Source organism: Trichomonascus vanleenenianus, assembly GCF_965637985.1.
Source record: "Trichomonascus vanleenenianus strain CLIB 3782 genome assembly, contig: TRVA0_004S, whole genome shotgun sequence".
NCBI classification, from domain to species: domain Eukaryota; kingdom Fungi; phylum Ascomycota; class Dipodascomycetes; order Dipodascales; family Trichomonascaceae; genus Blastobotrys; species Blastobotrys vanleenenianus.
In genome coordinates, this window is record NW_027481883.1 from 27,435 (window position 1) to 48,600 (window position 21,166).

General features: G+C 51.0%; 12 protein-coding genes across 12 annotated transcripts; 6 read left to right on the top strand and 6 right to left on the bottom strand.

Annotated features, from left to right (window-relative positions):
- Positions 1-33: 33 nt before the first annotated feature.
- On the top strand, positions 34-743 carry TRI1 (protein Tri1p; the record flags this gene model as incomplete). The annotated part of the gene is made up of 2 exons (XM_076682605.1): positions 34-72; positions 123-743. 2 exons carry the CDS (start codon positions 34-36, stop codon positions 741-743), a joined length of 660 nt encoding a protein of 219 aa, XP_076542967.1.
- Positions 744-883: 140 nt separating this feature from the next.
- GEP4 (phosphatidylglycerophosphatase) lies at positions 884-1,474 on the bottom strand (the record flags this gene model as incomplete). The annotated part of the gene is made up of 1 exon (XM_076682606.1): positions 884-1,474. The coding sequence occupies one exon, from the start codon at positions 1,472-1,474 to the stop codon at positions 884-886; it is 591 nt and encodes a 196-aa protein (XP_076542968.1).
- A 306-nt stretch (positions 1,475-1,780) lies between these two features.
- HEL2 (E3 ubiquitin-protein ligase HEL2) lies at positions 1,781-3,736 on the top strand (the record flags this gene model as incomplete). Its single annotated transcript, XM_076682607.1, has 1 exon — positions 1,781-3,736. The coding sequence occupies one exon, from the start codon at positions 1,781-1,783 to the stop codon at positions 3,734-3,736; it is 1,956 nt and encodes a 651-aa protein (XP_076542969.1).
- A 255-nt stretch (positions 3,737-3,991) lies between these two features.
- On the bottom strand, positions 3,992-4,921 carry PEX10 (ubiquitin-protein ligase peroxin 10; the record flags this gene model as incomplete). Its single annotated transcript, XM_076682608.1, has 1 exon — positions 3,992-4,921. One exon carries the CDS (start codon positions 4,919-4,921, stop codon positions 3,992-3,994), a length of 930 nt encoding a protein of 309 aa, XP_076542970.1.
- Positions 4,922-5,903: 982 nt separating this feature from the next.
- On the top strand, positions 5,904-9,875 carry TRVA0_004S00320 (uncharacterized protein; the record flags this gene model as incomplete). Its single annotated transcript, XM_076682609.1, has 2 exons — positions 5,904-8,834; positions 8,895-9,875. The coding sequence occupies 2 exons, from the start codon at positions 5,904-5,906 to the stop codon at positions 9,873-9,875; spliced, it is 3,912 nt and encodes a 1,303-aa protein (XP_076542971.1).
- A 412-nt stretch (positions 9,876-10,287) lies between these two features.
- TRVA0_004S00342 (universal stress protein) lies at positions 10,288-11,371 on the top strand (the record flags this gene model as incomplete). Its single annotated transcript, XM_076682610.1, has 2 exons — positions 10,288-10,761; positions 10,814-11,371. 2 exons carry the CDS (start codon positions 10,288-10,290, stop codon positions 11,369-11,371), a joined length of 1,032 nt encoding a protein of 343 aa, XP_076542972.1.
- A 45-nt stretch (positions 11,372-11,416) lies between these two features.
- RAD30 (DNA-directed DNA polymerase eta) lies at positions 11,417-13,562 on the bottom strand (the record flags this gene model as incomplete). Its single annotated transcript, XM_076682611.1, has 2 exons — positions 11,417-13,405; positions 13,458-13,562. The coding sequence occupies 2 exons, from the start codon at positions 13,560-13,562 to the stop codon at positions 11,417-11,419; spliced, it is 2,094 nt and encodes a 697-aa protein (XP_076542973.1).
- A 944-nt stretch (positions 13,563-14,506) lies between these two features.
- On the bottom strand, positions 14,507-15,316 carry CFD1 (iron-sulfur cluster assembly protein CFD1; the record flags this gene model as incomplete). Its single annotated transcript, XM_076682612.1, has 1 exon — positions 14,507-15,316. The coding sequence occupies one exon, from the start codon at positions 15,314-15,316 to the stop codon at positions 14,507-14,509; it is 810 nt and encodes a 269-aa protein (XP_076542974.1).
- A 191-nt stretch (positions 15,317-15,507) lies between these two features.
- TRVA0_004S00408 (uncharacterized protein) lies at positions 15,508-16,551 on the bottom strand (the record flags this gene model as incomplete). The annotated part of the gene is made up of 1 exon (XM_076682613.1): positions 15,508-16,551. One exon carries the CDS (start codon positions 16,549-16,551, stop codon positions 15,508-15,510), a length of 1,044 nt encoding a protein of 347 aa, XP_076542975.1.
- Positions 16,552-17,410: 859 nt separating this feature from the next.
- YEA4 (nucleotide sugar transporter family protein) lies at positions 17,411-18,487 on the top strand (the record flags this gene model as incomplete). Its single annotated transcript, XM_076682614.1, has 1 exon — positions 17,411-18,487. One exon carries the CDS (start codon positions 17,411-17,413, stop codon positions 18,485-18,487), a length of 1,077 nt encoding a protein of 358 aa, XP_076542976.1.
- Positions 18,488-18,780: 293 nt separating this feature from the next.
- TRVA0_004S00452 (uncharacterized protein) lies at positions 18,781-19,581 on the bottom strand (the record flags this gene model as incomplete). The annotated part of the gene is made up of 1 exon (XM_076682615.1): positions 18,781-19,581. The coding sequence occupies one exon, from the start codon at positions 19,579-19,581 to the stop codon at positions 18,781-18,783; it is 801 nt and encodes a 266-aa protein (XP_076542977.1).
- Positions 19,582-20,087: 506 nt separating this feature from the next.
- Positions 20,088-20,960, top strand: ANY1 (Any1p; the record flags this gene model as incomplete). The annotated part of the gene is made up of 1 exon (XM_076682616.1): positions 20,088-20,960. The coding sequence occupies one exon, from the start codon at positions 20,088-20,090 to the stop codon at positions 20,958-20,960; it is 873 nt and encodes a 290-aa protein (XP_076542978.1).
- Positions 20,961-21,166: the final 206 nt, after the last annotated feature.

Here is a 21,166-nt window from a genome sequence, read left to right on the forward strand (position 1 = left end):
TTTCCACCAAGCCCCGGCAAATGGAACACTCCAATGCAGTTCAAAGGTGACCAATACATACCTACCATTGATGTAAGTGGGAGAGGACAATGCATATGACAATTCCAACTAACGCATAGTAGGCTATCCTCGGAGTCTCCGACCTGGAGAAGATTTCGGCGCGGAAGCTGCGACGGGCCATCCAAGAGCTCTTTGGGGTGGATCTGACGGAATACAAGAAGCCTATGGACGATTTGATCATGGACCGGTTTGTCAAGTTCCAGGAGCGTCTCACTACGTATAACGAGGATCGTATAAAGGAGGAGCAGATGCGTCACGACGCCATGATGGCGGCACAGCTCCAGAGCACGCTGAACAAGCGAGAGCCTCGGACTAATTCACGAAAGCGCCAGACGCGGACGCCAGACGACAGCGGAGACGCTGCTAAGAAGAAGCGCAAAGCGCCTACGGGCGGGTTCAACAAGCCCCTGCGATTGAGTCCGGAGCTGGTTGACTTAGTTGGTGAGCCGATTCTCAGCCGTCCGCAGGTTGTCAAGCGATTGTGGGTCTATATCAAAGAGCACAAGCTGCAGAATCCGGCGGACGGGCGGGAGATTCTATGCGACGAGCGTATGCAAAAAATCTTTGGCGCCAAGGTCAGTTCCTTTGGCATGAACGCCTTGCTGAAAGACCACCTGACGGCGATTCCGCCCGAAGAGATGCCAGCCACCACTAACGACGAACCAAACGACGACGATGCATAATGCAAAAAAAAGATCTTGTAATATTTATTCTTTTTGTACTTCTAAGCTTTACTCCGCGAAGCGGAGCTACGGGGTTTGGGGCATCGCTCCAGGATAAATTAAGTGATACTTCGAGGGCAGACCGGACTAGCGGGATGGCACTAATGGGCCGTTTTACCTTTGGTCATGTAGCGGTAGAACGATTGTTCGAATGCAGTGAAGACGGAGGTGGAGGGGACGACGCCGTCCTTAACCCACACGGACTGGGCGCCCATGATGTTGGCCATGAGCACATCAGTCATGAGGCGGTCGCCGACGACGGCAACCTCCTCGGGGGAGGTTATCAGCCCGCGCGCCTTGAGGTAATGCACGATCTCGTAGTGGCATCCGGGCTTCTTCATGGTGTGCTTGAACACCTTGACCCCGGTGCGCTGCTCGAGGATGCGCGCCTCGTTGTGGCCGTCGTCGTCGTTGGAGCCAGCTGTGTTGCTGACGATGAGCAGCCGGTCGGGGCCGTACGTGTCCTTGAGCTTCTGCCATACGGGGAGATATTCGGCGAACACCTCGGCCTTGTGCGGCTCGGCGAAGCAGTTGTCCTTATCAAGCACGACGACCCCGATCTTGGGAGATGAGGCCGATTTTGGCGGGATGGGCACCGGTAGCTGGCCAAAGTTGGACACCACCACCTGCGGCAGGAACAGCGACGGGTTATACAGCAGGCGCAGTGCGTTGACAGTACCGGATATGTTCATTACGCTTTGCGAATAACCCTCGGCGGTTGATCTCGTGGGGGGAGTGAATGGTTGATCTGAAAACCAACTGCCCCCTCGGATCGACGCCTATTGGCGGCAAAAATCCGTCAGAGCCCTTCCAGGGGGACGAGAGGCTGCTCTGAGCTGAGCCGCACTGCGAACCTCCCCCAACGCGGAGTTCCGACCCACCCCGGCGTCGGAAACGAAAAATTGGCCTTCGGCTTAAGCAAACCCGGCGTGGAGCAACTGTGACGAGATCCTGCTGTACATTTGGCGGTTGATTGGGCCAGAAGGATTGAGGAAATCATGTCTGAAGGCGTAAAGTCGGAAGGAGGGAATTTGGAAGGCGGGAAGTCGGGTGGTAGACGGCGCCCGGCCAGAGAGAGAGGGCGAAAGCCCAGGGCCGCGGCGGTCAAGGAGGCGGCCAGCGAGAAGATGGAGGAGCACGTAGAGGCCGGAGGCGAAGGTGAGATGTGCCTCGTGTGTGCTGATGATATTGTGTACGCGGCGCACTACCCGTGCCAGCACTTTACGTGCCACAAGTGTGCAGTGCGGATGAGAGCGCTCATGAAGAACAAGTCGTGTTTGATCTGCCGGACACCCCAAGACTCAATTGTCGTTTCAAAGATCATTGACAAGGCTTTCCTGGCGTTCCCGGCCGAGGATCTCGTGTACAAGGATGACAAGCTTGGCATTCTGTACGATTCCAAGGAGGGCCGGGAGGAGGTGAACAACCTGCTCAAGTTCAACTGCCCGGCCAAGGACTGCACGGAGGTGCTGCTGAACTGGAGAGACCTCAGGAACCATGTGCGCAAGATCCACGAGCGTAATCTGTGCGATTTGTGTTGCAAACACAAGCATGTGTTCACCGTTGAGCTTCCGCTGTACACCCACAATCAGCTGATCAAGCATGAGAAAGAAGGAGACAAGGAAGGGTTCAGAGGGCACCCGCAGTGCGAGTTTTGCCGGACGCGGTTTTATTCGGGAGACGAGCTGTTCACGCACTGCCGAGAGAAGCACGAGAAGTGCTTTGTGTGTGAACGGTTGAACCCTGGCAACCCGCAGTATTATAAGAACTACGACACGCTCGAGAAGCATTTCCAGGATAAGCACTACGCGTGCACGGCACGCTCGTGTCTCGACAAGAAGTTTGTTGTGTTTGGTACCGCCATTGAGCTGCAGGACCACATGGCGACCGAGCATCCAGAGATTGTGGGCAAAGGCAAGTCAGCGCGGCGAATTGAGCCCACCTTCAATTCGACCCGCGGTCGTCGGGGCGAGTTCCAGGGACAGCTGTCTACCGTTAGCGCTGACGCCACTGCCGCCGCCTCGCTCGTGAACAACAGTACTGGCAGCAGTAATGGTGCTTACCATGGGGGCTTTGAGACCCCAGAGGAGGCGTTCCCTGAGCTTGGAGCGTCACGGCCCGTTCAGGCAGTCCAAATGCCTGCTACAACTAGGGGCCAGCAGCTGGCAGGTAATAATAATAGGGAAATGGCCCGCAAGCGAATAGACGAGCGGGCAAGAATCTACCTCAATTACGACGCGGCAAAGTTTTCGCAGTTCAAGGAGTTGCTGGAGCGATTTGAGAGCAATAGCGCTTCGCCCAAGACTGTGGTAGCTGAGAGCGTTCGGCTGTTTGAGAGCGCGTCAATCACCGACCTGCGAGTACTTGTGCATGAGATTGCTGCCCAGTATGCTATTACTGCGGCGAAGAATAAAGAGCTCAATGCTGAGATGAAGGCCTATGAAGAGAGGAGGGCCTTCCCGTCGTTGGGCGGCGCCAAGAGCAAACCAGTTATCGGTACGTCGGCGAACTGGGGCGGTCGACCGTCAAACTCGCGGAGGGTCGACCTCAGCAGCTCGGCGGCATTCCCATCGCTGCCAGGGGCTAAGCCCAAGTCGCCATCTCCGGTTGTTCAGAACAATAGCGCCGCCAAGCGGTTTGCTGTGAGAGAGAGCGCGTCGTCATCAGCATCATCATCGACGAGCTCGGTCACTGGCATTACTAACAGAATGAACATGGTCACCCTGAGTAGACCGTCCTCGTCGTCCAATCTACAACAGAACGAGTTCCCGTCATTACCAAAATCCAAAATTAAAAGGCATCCGCCCGTACGGCCGCCTCCAGAGCTGCCGAACCCGTCGCAATGGGGCCAGAAGCCGGCTCCGGTGTCGCTATCAACCGACGGCGAACCTGATCTGGCGGCGGCTGCGACCCGCAAGGGCAAAAAGAAGGTGCTCTATCGTATAGGCATATAATAGAATAGGCGCTATTCTCTGCATAGCGGTACTCCACCGGGGGGTCCCGGCCAATACAACTAATAATGGAGTGTATTTGAGGGTAAGCCCTCGAGCTCTCTGGTTCGCTGATTGAATTGACTTGGTAGCTCCGCTTCGCGGAGATCTTGTTGCGATCAATGACCTTCGTGAGCGGAGTCCCATTACTACTAGCAGTGTAGTAGTTAATTACCAATGTTTTGTACAATTCATTAATAATCTATCAGTTAATATTATCTAACGCAGCGGTAAGAGATGCTGTTCCTCGCAGGATTGTCGACACAGTGGACACTCAGGCTTTTCCCTGCACCAATCAGACGCACAAGTCCAGCAGAATACATGCCCACACAGCGTGCTCGTAGGATCCTTCATATACTCGAGACACAGCGTGCACTTCCGAGATGGCTCGGGTATGTATGGCAACACAGACGGGTTTTCAAGATCTAGCTCCTCCACGGCCTCGCTTTCGTCTTCCTCCTTCTGCACGAGCGACTCGTCTGACTTGATCAATGCACTGCTAGCCCCCCGAACCAAGTACTGCACTACAATCATCAACCCCAGGAATTCGTACCCTCCTCTCGCCTCCATCGGGTTGATCCTATGCCCAAATGCGTATCTCATGCCCCATATTCGTTTGGCCAGCTGGTAGTAGCTGCCGAAAAAGTAAAATATCGCCAGATGCAGCGTTAACATGACTTGGATCGACGCAGCCTCGGAGACCTTTCGCAGTAACTTCAACAACACAACTCGCAGCGTATTGCCTTCATGCTTTGCCTCACTGACCATAAGCTTGCGATCGATTTTGCTTCTCAACTTGGGTATGACTCGGAGCAGTAGTATGGGGCCCAGAGACGTCGATAGGACATACCCGGCCCGGCGCCTCCACCCAGGGATGCCTGATTTCGGCGTTGTGTGGAAAATGTCGACGTACTCCTCGCCCAACGTGCGGGCTCCCAGTAGAGTAGTCAGACCCAGATATACGAGGTTGCTAGTGGTAGCAACGCCCGTCGCATGATTGTGGAGGAACCGTGATCCTTTGATCTTGCGCAGTACCGACTCGAGGTTGTCCTTCAACAGGGCTTCAATGTACGAGTCCTTCTGCTGAGCTCGGATAATGTCCGGAGAAAATGCAAACGGAAACCTCTCCCTCTCTCTTGGGTTACTCATGGTGTTTTTCGTGAAGAAGTCCTCCAGCGAGGTTGATGGTTGATGGTTGATGGTGTGGGGTCGAACGCCGAGGTACCGTACGTAACGTACGTACGTGCGTACGAACGCTCGGTTAAGTTATACCACTTTAACCAAATTTCTAATTCATCTCTCTATATAATTCTAGCTCCTTTACAGAGTTTCTAATTCACCTCCATATAACTCTCGCTAACTAGCTAGACTGTAGTTAGATCTCATGATGCAGGTGTATGGATAATACGTATACTCAGCCTTAAGAATCGTTCCATTGAAGCCTATGCCGATTGCCGGGTTCTGCTAGCCGTTTCTACCATCGTTATATAGACGTGAGCGTTTTTTTGAGGGATATTTTTAGCTGGTCGATCCATGCGGCTGACCCTTCCCCCCGTCAATTCTTAACCGACAAGCATAACTTCAATTACGCTGCGTATAGCACATGTAATGTAGCATGTGGAAGACCGCCCAGTGTAATGACGTCTTCAGTTCTAAGTGAATGCGTAACGAGACGTTTTGGGCGTTCAATTGACGTGCATACCAGCGTTCAGCATTATGCCACGCCCTATTAAGCATTATCCCCTGAAAAAACCCCTCCAAATTACGAAGTAAAAGTTTAATTCCCGAGTAATCCAAATCAATCTCACCCTAGATTTCAGAGAATATTCTAGCACTCCAATCACCTCCAGGCTATAGAGTCGCCTCCATCACAATTGGTCGTCTTAAAATGAATGCGGCGTATTACATAAGCAGATCAGAGACAGTGGACACGGAGTACCCCTGTGATTTCACGACGGGCCTGGGAGCCAAAACCCAAAACCCTCCCCTACTGCTCCGCCCTTGAGGACACACCATTTACCGTCCTTTGGCTAACGACTTTCCGCTGTAAACTTCGTTTGTAGTTGAGCTGGTCGAGGAGAATAAATATTTTCGAGGGTAGGAATTTTTTTTATTCCCCAGGTAATGGAGCATGTCTTCGACTAAGCTAGTTGGCCGTAAGGCGGTGGGCGAAGCGCCCTATGCCTCATCACCACAGGTGTCGCAGGTGTCGCCGTCGTGGAGGGACCTCAACACGAAGATTACGGACGGCTCGCTCTATCCATACATGGTGCGATTGGCCGTGCTGGCGTACAGGACGCAGCCGCGGTTTCGCACCGTGGACTACCAGGTGTCCCCGGGCACGGTGTCACCGCGCAGCCACGCTCGACACGCGAGCTCAGTCCAGGATCGATTGAGTCCGCAGTCGAGCGGGTCATCGTATTCGCATCACCACCATCAGCACAGCGCGTCATTTTCGCATAGCGGCGGGCTGGGGTCAGGCGGAAGCACAGCACCTCCTTCCTTTGGCAACCTCAAGCTACCGAAGGAGGTGCCGAAATTGCTACAGGCGCGATTTAACAAGATAGCATTGAAGCAGGACCTGCGATTTAGTGGCGATGAGGACCCGCTGCTGAGAAGGAGCTTCCTGTCGTTTTACGCGCTGCTTCTGGGCCCCGACTTCCTGCGCCAGATCAAGGAAAACCGACGGGCCGAGGACCTGGTCATGATGTTCCTGAGCTGCGTAGCAAAGGAGTTGAATAAGAGCGCCGTCGAGCCCCAGGAGGCCAAAGGGCTTGTCGACCGACAAGCGGCGGCGTTTGTGCGCCTCCTCATTGACACTATCCGAGACGGCGGGCTTTCCAACTCATGCCAGAGTCTCATAAAGCAGTTGGAGTCGTATGAAATGGGCCTTAAGACGAGTTCACAGCTGGCGTTCCTGCAGCCTACGCGCGGGGCTGCACCGGAAGCCCCCGTTCAGATGCCGACGTTCGTCCTTGAGGATATGACGATAGCTAAAGACATTGCCTCGTTGCTGTACGTGGCGGACTCTGAGCTCCAGCGGGACATTGGCGCGGCGAAAAACGAGGCGACTGAGCAGCGGGCAGTGTCCGAGCTGAAGGCCATTGAGCGGGACCTGCGCGACTATAACAGGCATGTTGTGTACCGCAAAATCGACTTTGATCCTGAGTTTGAGTGGCAGGAGTGGAAAGACAAGGAATTGGAGCAGATCTCGCAGCAGATTTCGCACTACTTTATGGCGTCGAAAAGCGGAACTGTCGCCCCCGCCAATGGGCAGGAGTGCTACTTTATTCCGCCGGATCCAAAGTCCTACTACAGACACTTGCTCAAGCGGTGCCTCGAGCGCGACTTCAAGACGGCCGGTCGCGAGCTCGAGTCGAACCCAGAGAGCATTCCGCTGCTTCTGTCAAAGCCATCAATTACTCTGCTCAACGAGGCGGCCCATCTGTGGCGCATTCCAGCTGTTACTAGAGCAGTCCTGTTGCTTGACGTGGCCCAGGAGATGTTTAGAGAGGGCCTTTTTGACCTGGACAACCTCAATGACGCATTCAACCTAGCGCGATATGTAGCCACGGAGCAGGGCAACAAGGTCAAGAAAGAATGGCTGCCCAATTGCTGGCCTTACTGCGACAAGGTACATTTCGTAACGAGCCTGCAAAGTGTTTTCAACACGGCAGTCGACCGCATTACCGAGTGCCTCGGGTACATTTACGAGAACTCGCCTCCCAAGATTGGGCCATATCTGCAGACTCTAGAGGACTTTGTATTTACAGATGCCCACATGCAAGGGTTCTCGCCAATTGAGCTCAGCAAGAAGCAGAAAGGGAGGATCGAGTCCACCATCATTTCGGCCGCCGAGACCAAGTACGACAGCCTCATCGACGACATCCCGCGAGACCACACATTAGACCCGCTGCATATTATCGATCTAGGTGATAAGCTCATCGGTATCTCCAAGCGACTTAACAAGCGGTACAAGCATTTGCTCTTTGACAGCATCCATATCGCCAAGATCTCGACGCAGCGACATCTCACTCTATTCTCGGCAGACAGTAACAGCATGTTCACCCATATGATGTCGCATATGCAGGCGAGAAACGAAGAGCCTTCGTTTGAAGACATGATTATACTCTACAAGAAGCTTGCCGAGATCCGAGACATTTACGTACAAGTCTCGTCTGAACCTTTCACCTTTGACATTGAAGGGGTTTTCTATCCCTATGTCGTCAAGTGGGCCGAGTCTGCGGCAAGCCTTGCTCAGTCGTGGGTTGATCCGGCCATCAATGAGGACCAGTTCTTGCCCATGAACGAGGAAGCAGGGCAGTTCTACAGCTCGTCAGTGCAAGATATTTTCAAATCGTTTAGAAACGCCATCGATATGATGGGCGATTTGGACTGGCGCAATCCGTTGCATCGGGCAAAGATCTTTACGCTCCTGATGAAGGGCATTTCCGCCGGTGTGTGCCACTATTCGTCACGGCTTTTTTCCAAGGTTCAGGAGGAGCTAAGAAGTGGCGACGGCGATGAACTACAGCAGGTCAAAACGCGACAGGACAAGTGGCTGGCCCTGGCAAAGAGCGCGGTCAATGGCAAATCCGTCCAAATACCTGCTCCCTATCGGTTCATGAAGGAAACATGCGTTAAACTAAACAACATTGAGCTGGCTCAAACGGAATTGGACAAAATTGAAAACGAGCTGGACTCTGAGAAATTGTCCAGTATCATTGTTAAAAGTGAACCAGCCCAGAAGCGCAAAGCGCAGACGTACTTGTTCACGGTTAAGATTGTGCAGGCAGAGGGCCTCAAGGCATGCGATATGAACGGCCTCAGCGATCCATACGTTACCCTGGTCGATCAGCAGACCCGAAAACAGATTGGCAAGACGCGGACCATTTACGAAGACTTAAATCCATACTGGGATGAGATGTTTGAAATTGGCACTGGTGGGCCTAAATGGCTTACTGCGACCGTTTGGGACGAAAATGCCTTGTCGAACCACGATTTGTGCGGCAGAGCGTTTATTCGACTCGATCCAAGCGCATTTCAAGATTTCGTGTCACAGGTAAGATCTCTTTACTTACAATTATTGTTGATTTATACTGACTAACTGGTTTATAATTAGGATTATTGGCTGGACCTAGATACCCAAGGCAAGCTGATGGTGAACATCAGCATGGAAAGCGAGCGGGATGACATTCGATTCCACTTTGGTAAAGCATTCCGAACACTTTTACGAACTGAAGGAGACATGATACGACTTATCGTGGAGAAATTTTCCGCGTTTGTTAAATACTCAATCTCACTGCAGACACTCAAATCGCTTACCGGAAGCGGACGGTTTGGCATGGACACTGTCTCGAACTGGCTCAGCAATACTAGAATAAGTGGGCCCAGCAAGACTGCTAACCGTCTTACGTCCGTTGAGATTGAGGACTCGCTGAACCCGCTCTTTGACTACTTGAACGAGAACTTTGCGACTCTTGCTCAAGGGCTTACGAAGGAAATGAGATTAAAAGTTATGACCCAAACTTGGAAAGTTGTTCTGCACACGATTGAATCCCTGCTGCTGCCACCGCTGAGCGACAAACGAACCAGCCAGCATCAGTTGACGGCTGCCGAAGCTGATATCGTTTTCACCTGGCTCTCTGCCATGCGAGACTTCTTCCATCATGACGGCGCTGGCCCGTCATTGGAAGTCCTGCAGTCCCAGAAGTACCAGGAGCTGATGACTATTCCAGTTTATTACGATTTGTCTACCAGTGAGCTTAAGCAGGAAAGCGAGAAGCTCTCCTCATTGAGCTTCAAATCCCTACAGGAGCGAAACTACTTCGCAATTCCTGAAATGATAAAGCGCAAGAACACTGTTATGGCTCATCGAAACAAAAAGGCACTGAAAAAGCAGGCTGAACAAATTAGAAATGCCAAGCGTGAGACTCCACAGACCGAAGATATTATACTTCGAATTCTTCGGGCTCGCGGCGAAATCGATTATCTCAGCCGGCGATTGAAGCAGCGGGAGCGTATTGCTCAGACCCTGGCGACCGAAAGCATCGTCAGAAACGCAGCAGCGGGTGGATTCAAGCGAAAGGACGACTTTAGATAGACTATGTATACGTAATGGCTCTTTTATTTATCAAACATGCAATCATGAACTACCATTATCCTTTTATTCTGGCTACTTAGTCCAGCATATACATCCAAAAAAACTCGCTTAAATGAGACCGTCTTGTCTCGAAAACGCCCCAGGAAGAAACTCTGCTATAATGGCCACTTTATATAGTACTCGCTATCGTGTTGGAATTGTAGAACCATTACATATGGAAGGTGGAAGCTGCAGTTTCAATGCGCCGCCTGCATGGGCCGGTAACGATGAACGGCTGTCGGGAGTACCCCGCTGTCCCCTTGTCGTGCACGGCTGATGCTGCGACAAGCGATATCATAGCCCCAATAACAGCCCCGAACCCTAAAGCATCCACGACGTCTCCTCTGGCCTGGAAACTTACGCTTAATCTCAGATGATGACTCTGGCCGAAAAACCCACCTCCACACAGCTTGTCGTGACTAGTCCCGAAGGGACGGACATGCACCATAGGAAGAAGGACCAGTTCAAGCCTCAGGTTGCCTTTGATACTTTTGATAACAAGCAAGCGTCGGACTTTGCGCTGACGCTACGCTCCAAGCACGAGGACTACAAGTATTCCAGGCTGACCAGAACTATTCTGTGTGGTATTGACGAGAATCCGCACTCGGATGTGGCGCTTAGGTGGCTCTTTGAGGAGCTGGTGGAGGACGGAGACGAGGTGGTATGTCTTCGAGTGGTGGACCCAAACGACCGGATTGGAACCAGCATCGGTTCGGACGAGAAGAGATACATTGATGAGGCGCACCGGTTCCTCGACCATATCAAGACCCGCAATGTTCACACTCGCGAGATTCTGTTGGTGCTAGAGTTCACGCTGGGCAAAGTAGAGCAGGAGTTTCAACGCATGGTGAGTGATAAAACTAGCAAAAAGGGGGCATGGAATGCTAACGCTGTGTTAGGTACAAATATATGAGCCGTCTATATTGGTTGTGGGCACACGCGGCCGCTCAATGGATGGATTCAAGGGGCTCCTGCCTGGCTCGGTTTCTAAATACTGTCTTCAGCACTCGCCTGTTCCGGTTGTAGTAGTACGGCCTTTGAGCAAAAGAGAGAAGAGGCGGGCTAAACGAGAAGCAGACCCGACCAGACAGACCTATAGAGCATTAATCCAGGACCAAGAAGGAGACGTTACCAAGAGTTATGATAACGGCGCTACCGAGAAAGCTCCGCCATCACTTCCGATGTTCCTTACTGCACGAAGTCAGGAGCGCGAGCGCCATAGAAAGAGCCATGGGCGTTCAGTTTCGGCTGACCACTCGTTAAACCCAGATCTTGTCCATCGTAGACACTTGGAGATCTCGCCTCAGCGATCAGCTGAATCATCACGAGTCTCATTGCTATCGAGGGCTGGGAGGAGCAGCAGTAGAAGTCGAAGCGGAAGCCCATTCCCAAGCATTGATTTTAGGAGGAAATCATGGTTCGGCACTAATGATGGGTCAACATCGTCACTCAGCTAGTAGCATAGAGTACAAGCCATGTAATTGTAACGCAATAAAGATTCTCTAGCCGAAAAAGTCGAGAATTGACTTGTTATTGTTGGGTTTCGTTTTTTTCTTAGCCTTTGACGTAGGTTGTGATGGTTTTGACCTCTTCTGTGGTGTTGCTGAATTCTTCTTTGGGCCAGCAGAACTGGAGGACGCATTGGATGGGGTATACTGCTTTTGCAACTCTTTGGCAAAGTGCCAGTCTTTGTGTTCGCCGACTTCACTGAGCGGCATATCCTTTCCACAGCGCTCACAACGGTGTTGCGATACAAAGAGATCATTATCATAATCATCTTCGGCACCAGTTTCATCAACGCCTCTTGTATCAGGCGTTTCCGATGCAGCAGTCGCTTTTGCTGGTGACCTCTCTGGGGAGTTATCGTCTCCTTTGGACTCCAATTTCGCTGATTCATCGAGGTCACCAGATACAATTGGCTTCTCCGAACCAGCTTTATGCAATTCAATGGGTTGTGCCGATTCAGCTTTATTCAATACAACAGGTTCCGCCGATTCAGCTTTTTTCAATTCTACGGGTTCCGGCGAGTCAGCTTTATTCAATTCAACCGGTTCCGATGACTCAGCGTTGTTCAATCCAAACGATCGAGCGGTTGCCTTTGGCGAAGTACTCGACTGCCGTTCATAGTTATTCAAAAGGGAAGAGTTAGAGCCAAAGAAATCATCCAACCGTTGTACTCCATGCCCACCAATGGTCTCAAAAGAGCTTACTGAAAGCGAGAGAAGAGAACATGGGAAGAGAGTTACGCCATCCGACTGTAGCTGTCTGAGCAGGCTACAACCCATTTGGTATATGGCTTCCGTGAGATGACCGAACGAAATGTCTGAGACGACAAGATTTGGGCTTTGGCCCTGCTTGGAATGGTAAACCGATTTGCCAGCACGATAGTGACCATGGCCAACGGAAACGCGCTTAGGGCGTCGTGGAAAGTCAAGCTCCTCGTCAAGTTCGAGAACTCGATTCGCAAGATCTGCAGCATATACTCGAATCCATTGGAAGCAGTCATCTAATGAATTCAATCCCTTGGACGTGAACTGCTTAATAGATTGCATCGACTTGACATCAGTTCGAGTGACTATTTCCCCAGGCTCATCCCCTCTAACCATGTTATACACCCTTAATCCGTCTGCCTGGCCAAGCTTCTTCTGAAGCTCCTTACGGGGGATATCGAGGATGTACGCGATTGAGTTTTCGTCCTGTGGAACGCCTAGTGCTCTGATCACCTTGTCTCCAAACTTGCCGCCATACCCCCAAAAATCCGTGATCTCGTGCTGCTTGAGAAATGCAATGACCTGTGAGTTTCTGACAACAGTTTGGCCATTTGGCTTATTCTTGGCGCTGCCCAATTTTGCCAGAATCTTATTACGCGCCAAACCAGCAGAGCAAGTGAACTTCATCTCCTGGAAAAGAACATTTCTAATCTCTTGCACTCGGTTGCAGGCAATCAACATCAAAACGTCGTCCCAGTCATCGAATTCTGCAGGAACTTCGCCTTGCTCACATCCAACGACAACGCCATGCCATTTGAACACATTCAATTTTTCCTCCAATATTTCAATCGGGGGCAGAGCGGGCAGCTCTTCGTCCCCTGATCGCTCTAGTAGCTCAGGAAACAATTCACTGGCTTTTTCATAGAGATATGGCCCGAGGTCCAGGAAACCCTCGTCAATTCCCGCCTTTTCCACTGCCGGGCACATGCGCTTGAAAACACCAAAAATGCCCCTGCTAGTCCGTCTGAATGGGTCCAGCGAGACTTTGTAATTCTGAGGCTCCGGTGATTCATGGTAATGCCACTGGGTCTCGCCTTTCTTGAACGTTGCGACATGGGCGGCAACGAGATCAGGGCACTTCTTCTTGGCTTCTTGTATATTATCTCCTCGTTTAATGCCGAATTTCCTTGCAGGATAGTTAATGGCAATGAGCATCTGCCATTGCTGACACACAACTGGCGTCGATGCATCTAAACCAAGCCTGATCTGTTCCGCTTGGGCCTATCTGCGTTAGCTGAAAATATCACTTTCAAGATATTATTAATCCACTTACATAGTAGGCATCGAGGTCAATGTGGGTTACTACTTCCAATGGTGACTTGAATGACGTTGACAAACTCTGCAGAGCATCAAAATGCCTCCAGGTGTACTTGGACATCGCGGTTTGCCCTGGGGAGCGTTATGAACGGAATGGGAAACCAATTTACCTAACCCGTTACTTACGTACGTACGCACGCGCCAAAGGTGTGGTCATTTAGTGTTAATTAACTGGCATTTAATAAGAATTGTTAACTCATTAATTCGTATTAATTAATTAATTTATTCATTCTTAATTATTTGACAATTTATCTCCATTGGCGGATCTGGCTAATCAATTCGGTTCAATGAAGCCTCTCTTAGACCATTGTTGCTACTATCTGAGCGATTTGAGATGGTTGTGATGATAAGCCGTAAGCTACGCGGCTCCCGCTCTAAGCGCGGTGGAGTACGCCACGCGTGCCCCGTAGGGAAAAAAAAATTCACACCTATAAAACCAGATTGTGCGCCAAATTTTTTTTCATTCTTTATCACTTTTACACTGTGCTGGATTTTTCCTTTCAGCGCAGTGGTGATCAGTTTATTTGATTGAAGATGGTAAGTTTATAATCTAGGCATTGTAAAATTCTTTCTATGATGACACGTTGTCGCCCCAATCGTAACAATTATGACGATTCGACTCCATTAGCCAAACAAACGGATTTCTGATATATGAAAGAATTTTCGCCACTTCGCTTTTTTAAAAGCTTTTACTAACGGAATAGTAAGTGGAAGATTGAATTGGAAAATGATGTAACATCCTTCCATGCTAATCATGAACTGTAAACTTGAAATTTTTTATTACAGTCTTGATATCAAACCGGGCCTAAATTTCTGATTCAAAGCGCTCTTTTATTAGCTTGTTACTAACAAACTAGATAATTTAGGTCAAATAAAAAATGTACATAGGTAATTAACCAATTCATCTTCAAACATCAGCTCTGGACTTCTGAGGAGGTAAGTCTCTTAGTTCATTCGTTAAGAGAGAAGGTTGAAATCCGAACTTCTGTAACCACCCCGGATCTCTTAGTTTACTCGTGAAGGAAGGTTGAGGTCCACAATCTTCTGCACAATTTCCTTAAAGATAGGACTTAATGCACTTTTGGGATATTCTTCAAGGAGATTCTTCTGCGACTCAATGGTCATGACAAACTGGGGATCAATTGGAACGGACCCCAGGAAAGGCACGTCGAATTGGGCTGCCAAAGTCTCGCCACCTCCCGAAGAAAATATATTCGTGCATTCAGAACAGTGCGGACACACGTATCCGCTCATGTTTTCAATGACTCCCAGAGGCTTGAACCCGACTTTTTTACAAAAATTGAGCTCTTTTCGCACATCCGCCGTGGCAACTGCCTGCGGGGTAGTCACCAGAACCGCGCCATCGGGCGACGCGAGCTTGAGCTCTTCAGCGACACTAATATGCTCATCCGAAGTTCCTGGCGGCGTATCAATGAGGAGATAGTCCAATTCGCCCCACACTACGTCTTTTAGAAACTGTCGCACCATTGCCGTCTTCTTAGGTCCTCGCCATACGATAGAATCTCCGCGGTTTGGCAGCAAGAACCCGAGACTCATGACACACAGTCGCTTAGAGTCGTCGATATATGCTGGGATCCACCCTGCGCTAGACTGATGGATCTTTTTGTCTTCGAGACTGAACATTCGCGGCAGTGACGGGCCAGTGAGATCGATATCCAGTACGCCTACCTTATATCCGCTGTTGACGAGTGAGAGCGCCATCTGCGTAGTCACGGAGGACTTGCCCACACCACCTTTGCCAGACAGCACGAGCACGATGTGCTTAACCTTTTCCAGGCTTGACAGAGTCGACATTTCTATATTCTCGGAGGAGGGTATTGTCGAGGAGAGCAATAGCTGGTGAGATACTGTGCTTTGCTGATTAATGCCCCCCGGGGCCGATCCCAAACACGTTATCATCATCGGCTCGTACAAAGTGTAGGTAGCGCCTAGCGCCATTAGATAATGCTGACCAATATAAATAATAGGCAGATGAAAATGGATGACTACTTGTGATTGAGGACCTTGCGTAGTCGCGTTTCCGCGTCATCTGCCTGCTCTCTCTCATCAGCCTTGGACCGTAGATACTCGGTAAAGGTAGATACGGCTGATGGGCGGCGGAAGGTCGACATTGTGCTAGCCGAATCTGTCTCTGTATATGGAATAGTATCGTGTAGTGTGACAATCGAATGCCTTTTGCCGGTGGACATGGCTGGCGGCGGTTCGTCTGAGATCGCAGTCAGCTGCGTGACTGGATTGTCGCGCATTCTGTAGAGTCCTCTCGGGTAATTGTCAGGCAATTTACTGCTAGACTGGAGCAACAGCGGATCTGAATGGTTTCGTTTTGACAGTGCCGACATTGACGCAACTCTCCTTGGTGCAGGGTACTTCAGCGTGGTCGAGTCGAAGGCCTCCTCATTGCCGCCATCCCTAGGGACAGGCGAGTTGGACTGCAAGAGAGCATGCAAGTTAGGATAGTGCGACTTGTGTGCCGAGCTCTTTGGTACTAGCATCTCCTTTGCCGGCAGCTTGGCGTCAATTCTATGCAGTAGCGACACTATACCCGATAACGCATTGTAGGACTTTTCTGCGGCAAGGGCCAGCCCGTCCACGTCCTTTAATGAGTTGGCCTGGGCGGTCACTTGATGGACTCTGTTCTGGGTATCTTTCATGGTTCTTGTGGCAAGCTGGTCGATGTACTTCATCTGCTCCGTGAGGCGATTCTGCGCTGAGATAACAATGTCCAGCTCAGTGGATAGGTCCTGGCGGTACGCGTGAACCGCATCATTCAGGCTGCGGCATGCTTCTTCGGCTTCCTTACTGACGTGGCCCATTATGGCGTGGAACCTGAACTCGCCTACTGGCGGAAGCGGGACCTCCTCTTCTTCCTCTTCAGCGTCTTGCTCGGGGTGGGTTCCATCGTTGACTACCACCACTGGTGGAGGGGTATAAGACGGTCGTCGAGACTCTGCAATTGCCCCTACGGGGTCCGTCAGGAAGCGCACAATCGTAGCGGTCGAGGACGACCTTTTTCTATGCGACGTTGCCATGCCCGTGGTGCGTCTTGCGTGGTGGGTTGGGTGGTATTTCGATCTCCGGAAAAGCCACCCCTACCTTATCATTTGAAATATCGTGATAGTCCATAGAGCTCGTCAATATAAAATAGATCGTAGTGATACTTTTTAAAGCTATTGGACTTGGTGGACTTGGTTTAGGGGGCCATTTTACGTTGAATGAATTCTTTACCGGGAATTCATAGTTGCTCTAACCTTACAACATTCCGTATACCAGTAGAAAACCTGATCAATTAACAACTATCCTCCATATAGAATTGAAGACGATGCACTGTTTGTCCTATTTATTTTAAGCTAGATGAAATATGGCTGGGGATACCAGAAGAGCCACAGCCTCGTCGGCTACGAAGCTCACCATGTATATACAGTAACTAGTGCTCACCGCTGTGGCCTTTGAAAAGCACAGCTAAATAAATTAATTTGCGACAATTAATGGTCAATTAACGGCCATTGACGGTCAATATTAAGGTCTGAGGTACTTCATGCGGCCGTAAGTATTAATTTGACGCGTAAACCCCGCTCGATCACAGACTAGTGAAACCTGGCGAGATATGGCGAAAGGTTGCCCAGGGGTATCCGGAAGGCCGAACGAAGGAGGGAGACTGAGTTTGCATTGCCCCCACAGCCTAGCGCGATTTTGCGAAACGATTCCAGCCTCTTCGCCATTTTAAGATTCACTGGCGAATGGTAGATTTGCTGTTGCGCGGTAGTGAAATAAATAGACTACTTGTATTAGCAAGGCTAGTGAAACCTTTTTAATTTATCCTGGCCGTTGAAACAGAGATCAAAGATTTAGATAGAGAGACCAACAGAAAGAGAGATCAGGAGAACCAGGATGGAATCAAAAACTCAACTACGGCGACGACAAGGGCGCTCCTCAAGCCTCAAGGAGAAAAAGAGCGACGAGAACGAAGGGAACGAGGGGAAGAAAGCAGTAATGCCTGCCAAGGATCGCCGACTTGGCAATATCATCTCGCTGAGTACACCACAGATCGTACTTGTGCTAGGGCTGATATTCGGCGGATGCTGTTCTAATGTCATTAGCCTCGAGTCTATTGTTACCGAGGTGCCCAACGCCGGCGACCTCGTGACGTTTACACAGTTCCTACTAGTGTCTATAGAAGGCTATATCTACCACATTGACTGGCAGAGGCCGCCAATGGTCCAGCCGCGCAGGGTGCCATTGCACCGGTGGGGCGTTCTCGTGGTACTGTTCTTCGTCATCTCTATTCTCAACAACAAGGTGTGGGTCTATGACATATCAGTGCCGGTGCACACAATCTTCCGGTCCGGGGGCACAATCACGACGATGGCTGTGGGCGTGCTGGCCGGCAAAAAGTATAATTACAAGCAGGTGTTAGCTGTCACTGTGCTCACTGCGGGCGTCGTATTCTCGACTTTATCGAGCTCTGCGGAGCACAAAACGGAGGGGGGCCACCAAGGAGGGTCCAGGTTTACAATGGGCGTAGCATTGCTGTTTGCAGCCCAGCTGCTCACGGCTATTCAAGGGCTGGTCGCAGAGGCGACGTATAAGAAATACGGCAAGCACTGGCGCGAAAGCTTGTTCTATTCCCATGCGCTTTCGCTCCTGCTTTTTGTGCCTCTGGCCGGGGATATCAAGAACCAATTCAGGGATGTGTGGGCCTCGCGGCCGTATCAGCTTGGCTCTTTTGCAGTGCCAAGGCAACTCATCTTCCTCCTCATCAACGCGACCACGCAGTATCTTTGTGTGCGAGGCGTCAACAACCTTGCCGGGCATTCCACGGCACTTACAGTGACCATCGTGCTGACGATTCGAAAGTTCTTTAGCCTTGTGCTGAGTTCTTATCTGTTTGGCAATAGCCTGACGGAGGGGGGCAAGGCTGGGGCTCTGTTAGTGTTTGCCGGAGCAATTCTCTACTCCTGTGCATGATCCTTCACGATAGCATCGGTCCACATAGACTAATCCACGATATATCATAGAGTGATTTGCAACAATTATCAGAGTGATCCACGGTATATCATAGAGTAATCACAACAATTGTCAGAGCAACCCGCGATAATTCACAACATATCATAGGCAATCCACAATATCATAGCCGAACCACAATATCATAGACTAAAACACACTGTCGTGGAGTAAATCATAATATATGATGGAGTGACCCACAGTATATCAAAATCCACATGTGGCCCACAACAATTGCAAGGCATTGAGTAAGAATCTCAAGAAGAGTCCGAGGACTCAGAACCCGACTTAGCCTGACGCTCAGACTTATCAGTATAAACGACCTTGACCTCCTTCGACATAAGACAGGCCCGGTCGAGCGGGACGTGAACATGGCACATCATTCTTGGCCCCGGGTTCGGCGCGTGCCCGGCAAAGCAACAGCACATGTTACCCTCGTAGTCTCCCGCAGAGTGGCCCTCACTTCGCCAAATAGAACAGCTCGAGTCTACCAAGCAATGCGTCCCGTAGAGGGCCGTGATCTTGCTCTGGGTGTTCTTAGCCTCGCGGATCTGGCTCATGACCGTCGGCTTATCGCAGATGCGCTTGAACTCGGGGTCGCTGGAGCACGCCGTCGCATCAAACTTGCTGCAGAACTTACACAGGCGACAGTGCTCTGGAATGTCGCTCTGGAGCATGACGCACGATGTCGCATGGCATACGGCCAGGTCGTAGGTCCTCTCGACGCGGATAGCCGTGTTAACGAGGGGCCGCGGCACGTACGCCTTGTCGTGGTCAAACTCCTTGCGGTATCGGTCCACGAGCTTGTGCACTTTGGACGCCTCCAAGTGGTAGTGCAAGTGAGCCTTGTGGGCGAACGTGATGTTGGCGCACTCTGGCAGCGCACACGCGTAGGCGAGCGCAGACTTGGACGTTTTTGACGGGCGACGCTCATAGTAGCATACTAGCTCCCCCTGCGGCGATATGTAGTCCCATGCCGTCGAGTTGAATGGCAATTGCACCAGCGACGGCTTTATCGACTTGCGTTTCGTCACTCCTGCGCGGGTCGTCGTGGTCATGGTACGCGAATGTGCAAAAATTAGTCTCCGCGGGCCAACTCTCAACTCAATCCAGAATGCAATCCAAGTGAACCAGTGAACCGTTGCAGAAGGTAATGACGCGTCGTATTTCTTCCTGTCGTCCCTAGGAAGACTGGGGCTTATCGTGCCTTCCCTGCTCCTTTTTTTTTTTTTTATGAATTTGTGCCGGGACGGAAATCGCCGCTCTGCCTAATGCAGACGCTCCGTTTCCGCGACCCCAATTGGACGTGCCGCTGTTTTCCGGTGGTTACAACGAGAAAAACCTCAAAGGGCCGCAACCAGCGTCGCCCGTTCCGAGTCGAACCGCTTTTATATTTGAGACGGCCTGTAACCAATTTATATTTATATTGAGACCCTGTACCAGTGTAATTCTGTACCTTATTCAGAGAGTACTAATAATTTCATACCCCGTAGACCTTAAAATACCCGTAGACTTGCCTTCTTCCATTTTGGTCTGTTGCTTGTTTATTTTTTAGTAGCTGGACATGACAGTATCGTCGGCTCTGGCCCCCCTGCTGACCTGGCAGGTCATCGCCGGCACCGTCTTGGCGCTATCGCCAATCACATCGTACCTCGACACGGTGGTGAGCATTGTAAAGCGCAAAAGCTCGGCCGGGTTCTCGCTAGATGTGTGTGCCATCATGCTCATCTCCAGCATATGTAAAGTCTTCTTCTACTTTGGCCGCCCCTACGAGCTGTCCTTGTTCCTCCAGGCGCTTGTCATGATAGGCATCCAGGTTGTGTTGCTGAAGCTAGCGCTCAAACACCGGCCCAAGGAATTCAACCCGCGAGGCATCCTCGGAGAGCAGCCGGAGCCAGATCAGCAGCGCGGTCGTATGTCGCCTTCGCGGTTCCTGGTTGGCAGCTCCATCCTGCGGCAGCGACAGATGTCGGCATCGAAGCGGCCCTATGCTTTTTGGGAGTGGGACAGCGAAACACCATATTGGTCATTTCTGATCCGCCTCTGCGTCTACTTGGCGGTATTCCAGCTGTTGCTGGGCACCTGGTCCTTCTACATTGAAGGGTTGGGCCTTGTGGGCCTGCTCATCGAGGCGATCCTGCCGCTGCCGCAGATCATCACCATTGCAACGCGCGGGTCTGTCGAAGGGTTCCGCCCTAGTCTTCTCGTGTCGTGGCTCGGCGGCGACATCTCCAAGCTTGCCTATCTCTACTCGTCGGACAAGATTGCGCCCCAGTTTATCATTTGCACCATCCTCCAGGGACTGCTTGATCTGTTCATTGGGTTCCAATACTACATGTACACTACAAACCGCTGGAAGGGCACGCCGCAGGCTTCTGTCAAGGTGTCGCGCCAGCGTGCTCAATCGCTCAAGCTCCAGGGCGTTCCAAACGAGTGACTAACGATTTAATGTTTAATGAGTAATAAATTTCTTATGTTCAACTCTCCGCGTGGCAGGGCCCCAGAAGGGGGGGGGACTGGCCATTAGTCCTAGTACTGTAGCTGAGTGTATTCGAAAGTCAGCAATTGGGTCTCTCCGCGAAGCGGAGCCCCAAAGGGGGTTTGGGGAGACTGGTCCCCCCCATTAGACTTAGTAGTAGAGTG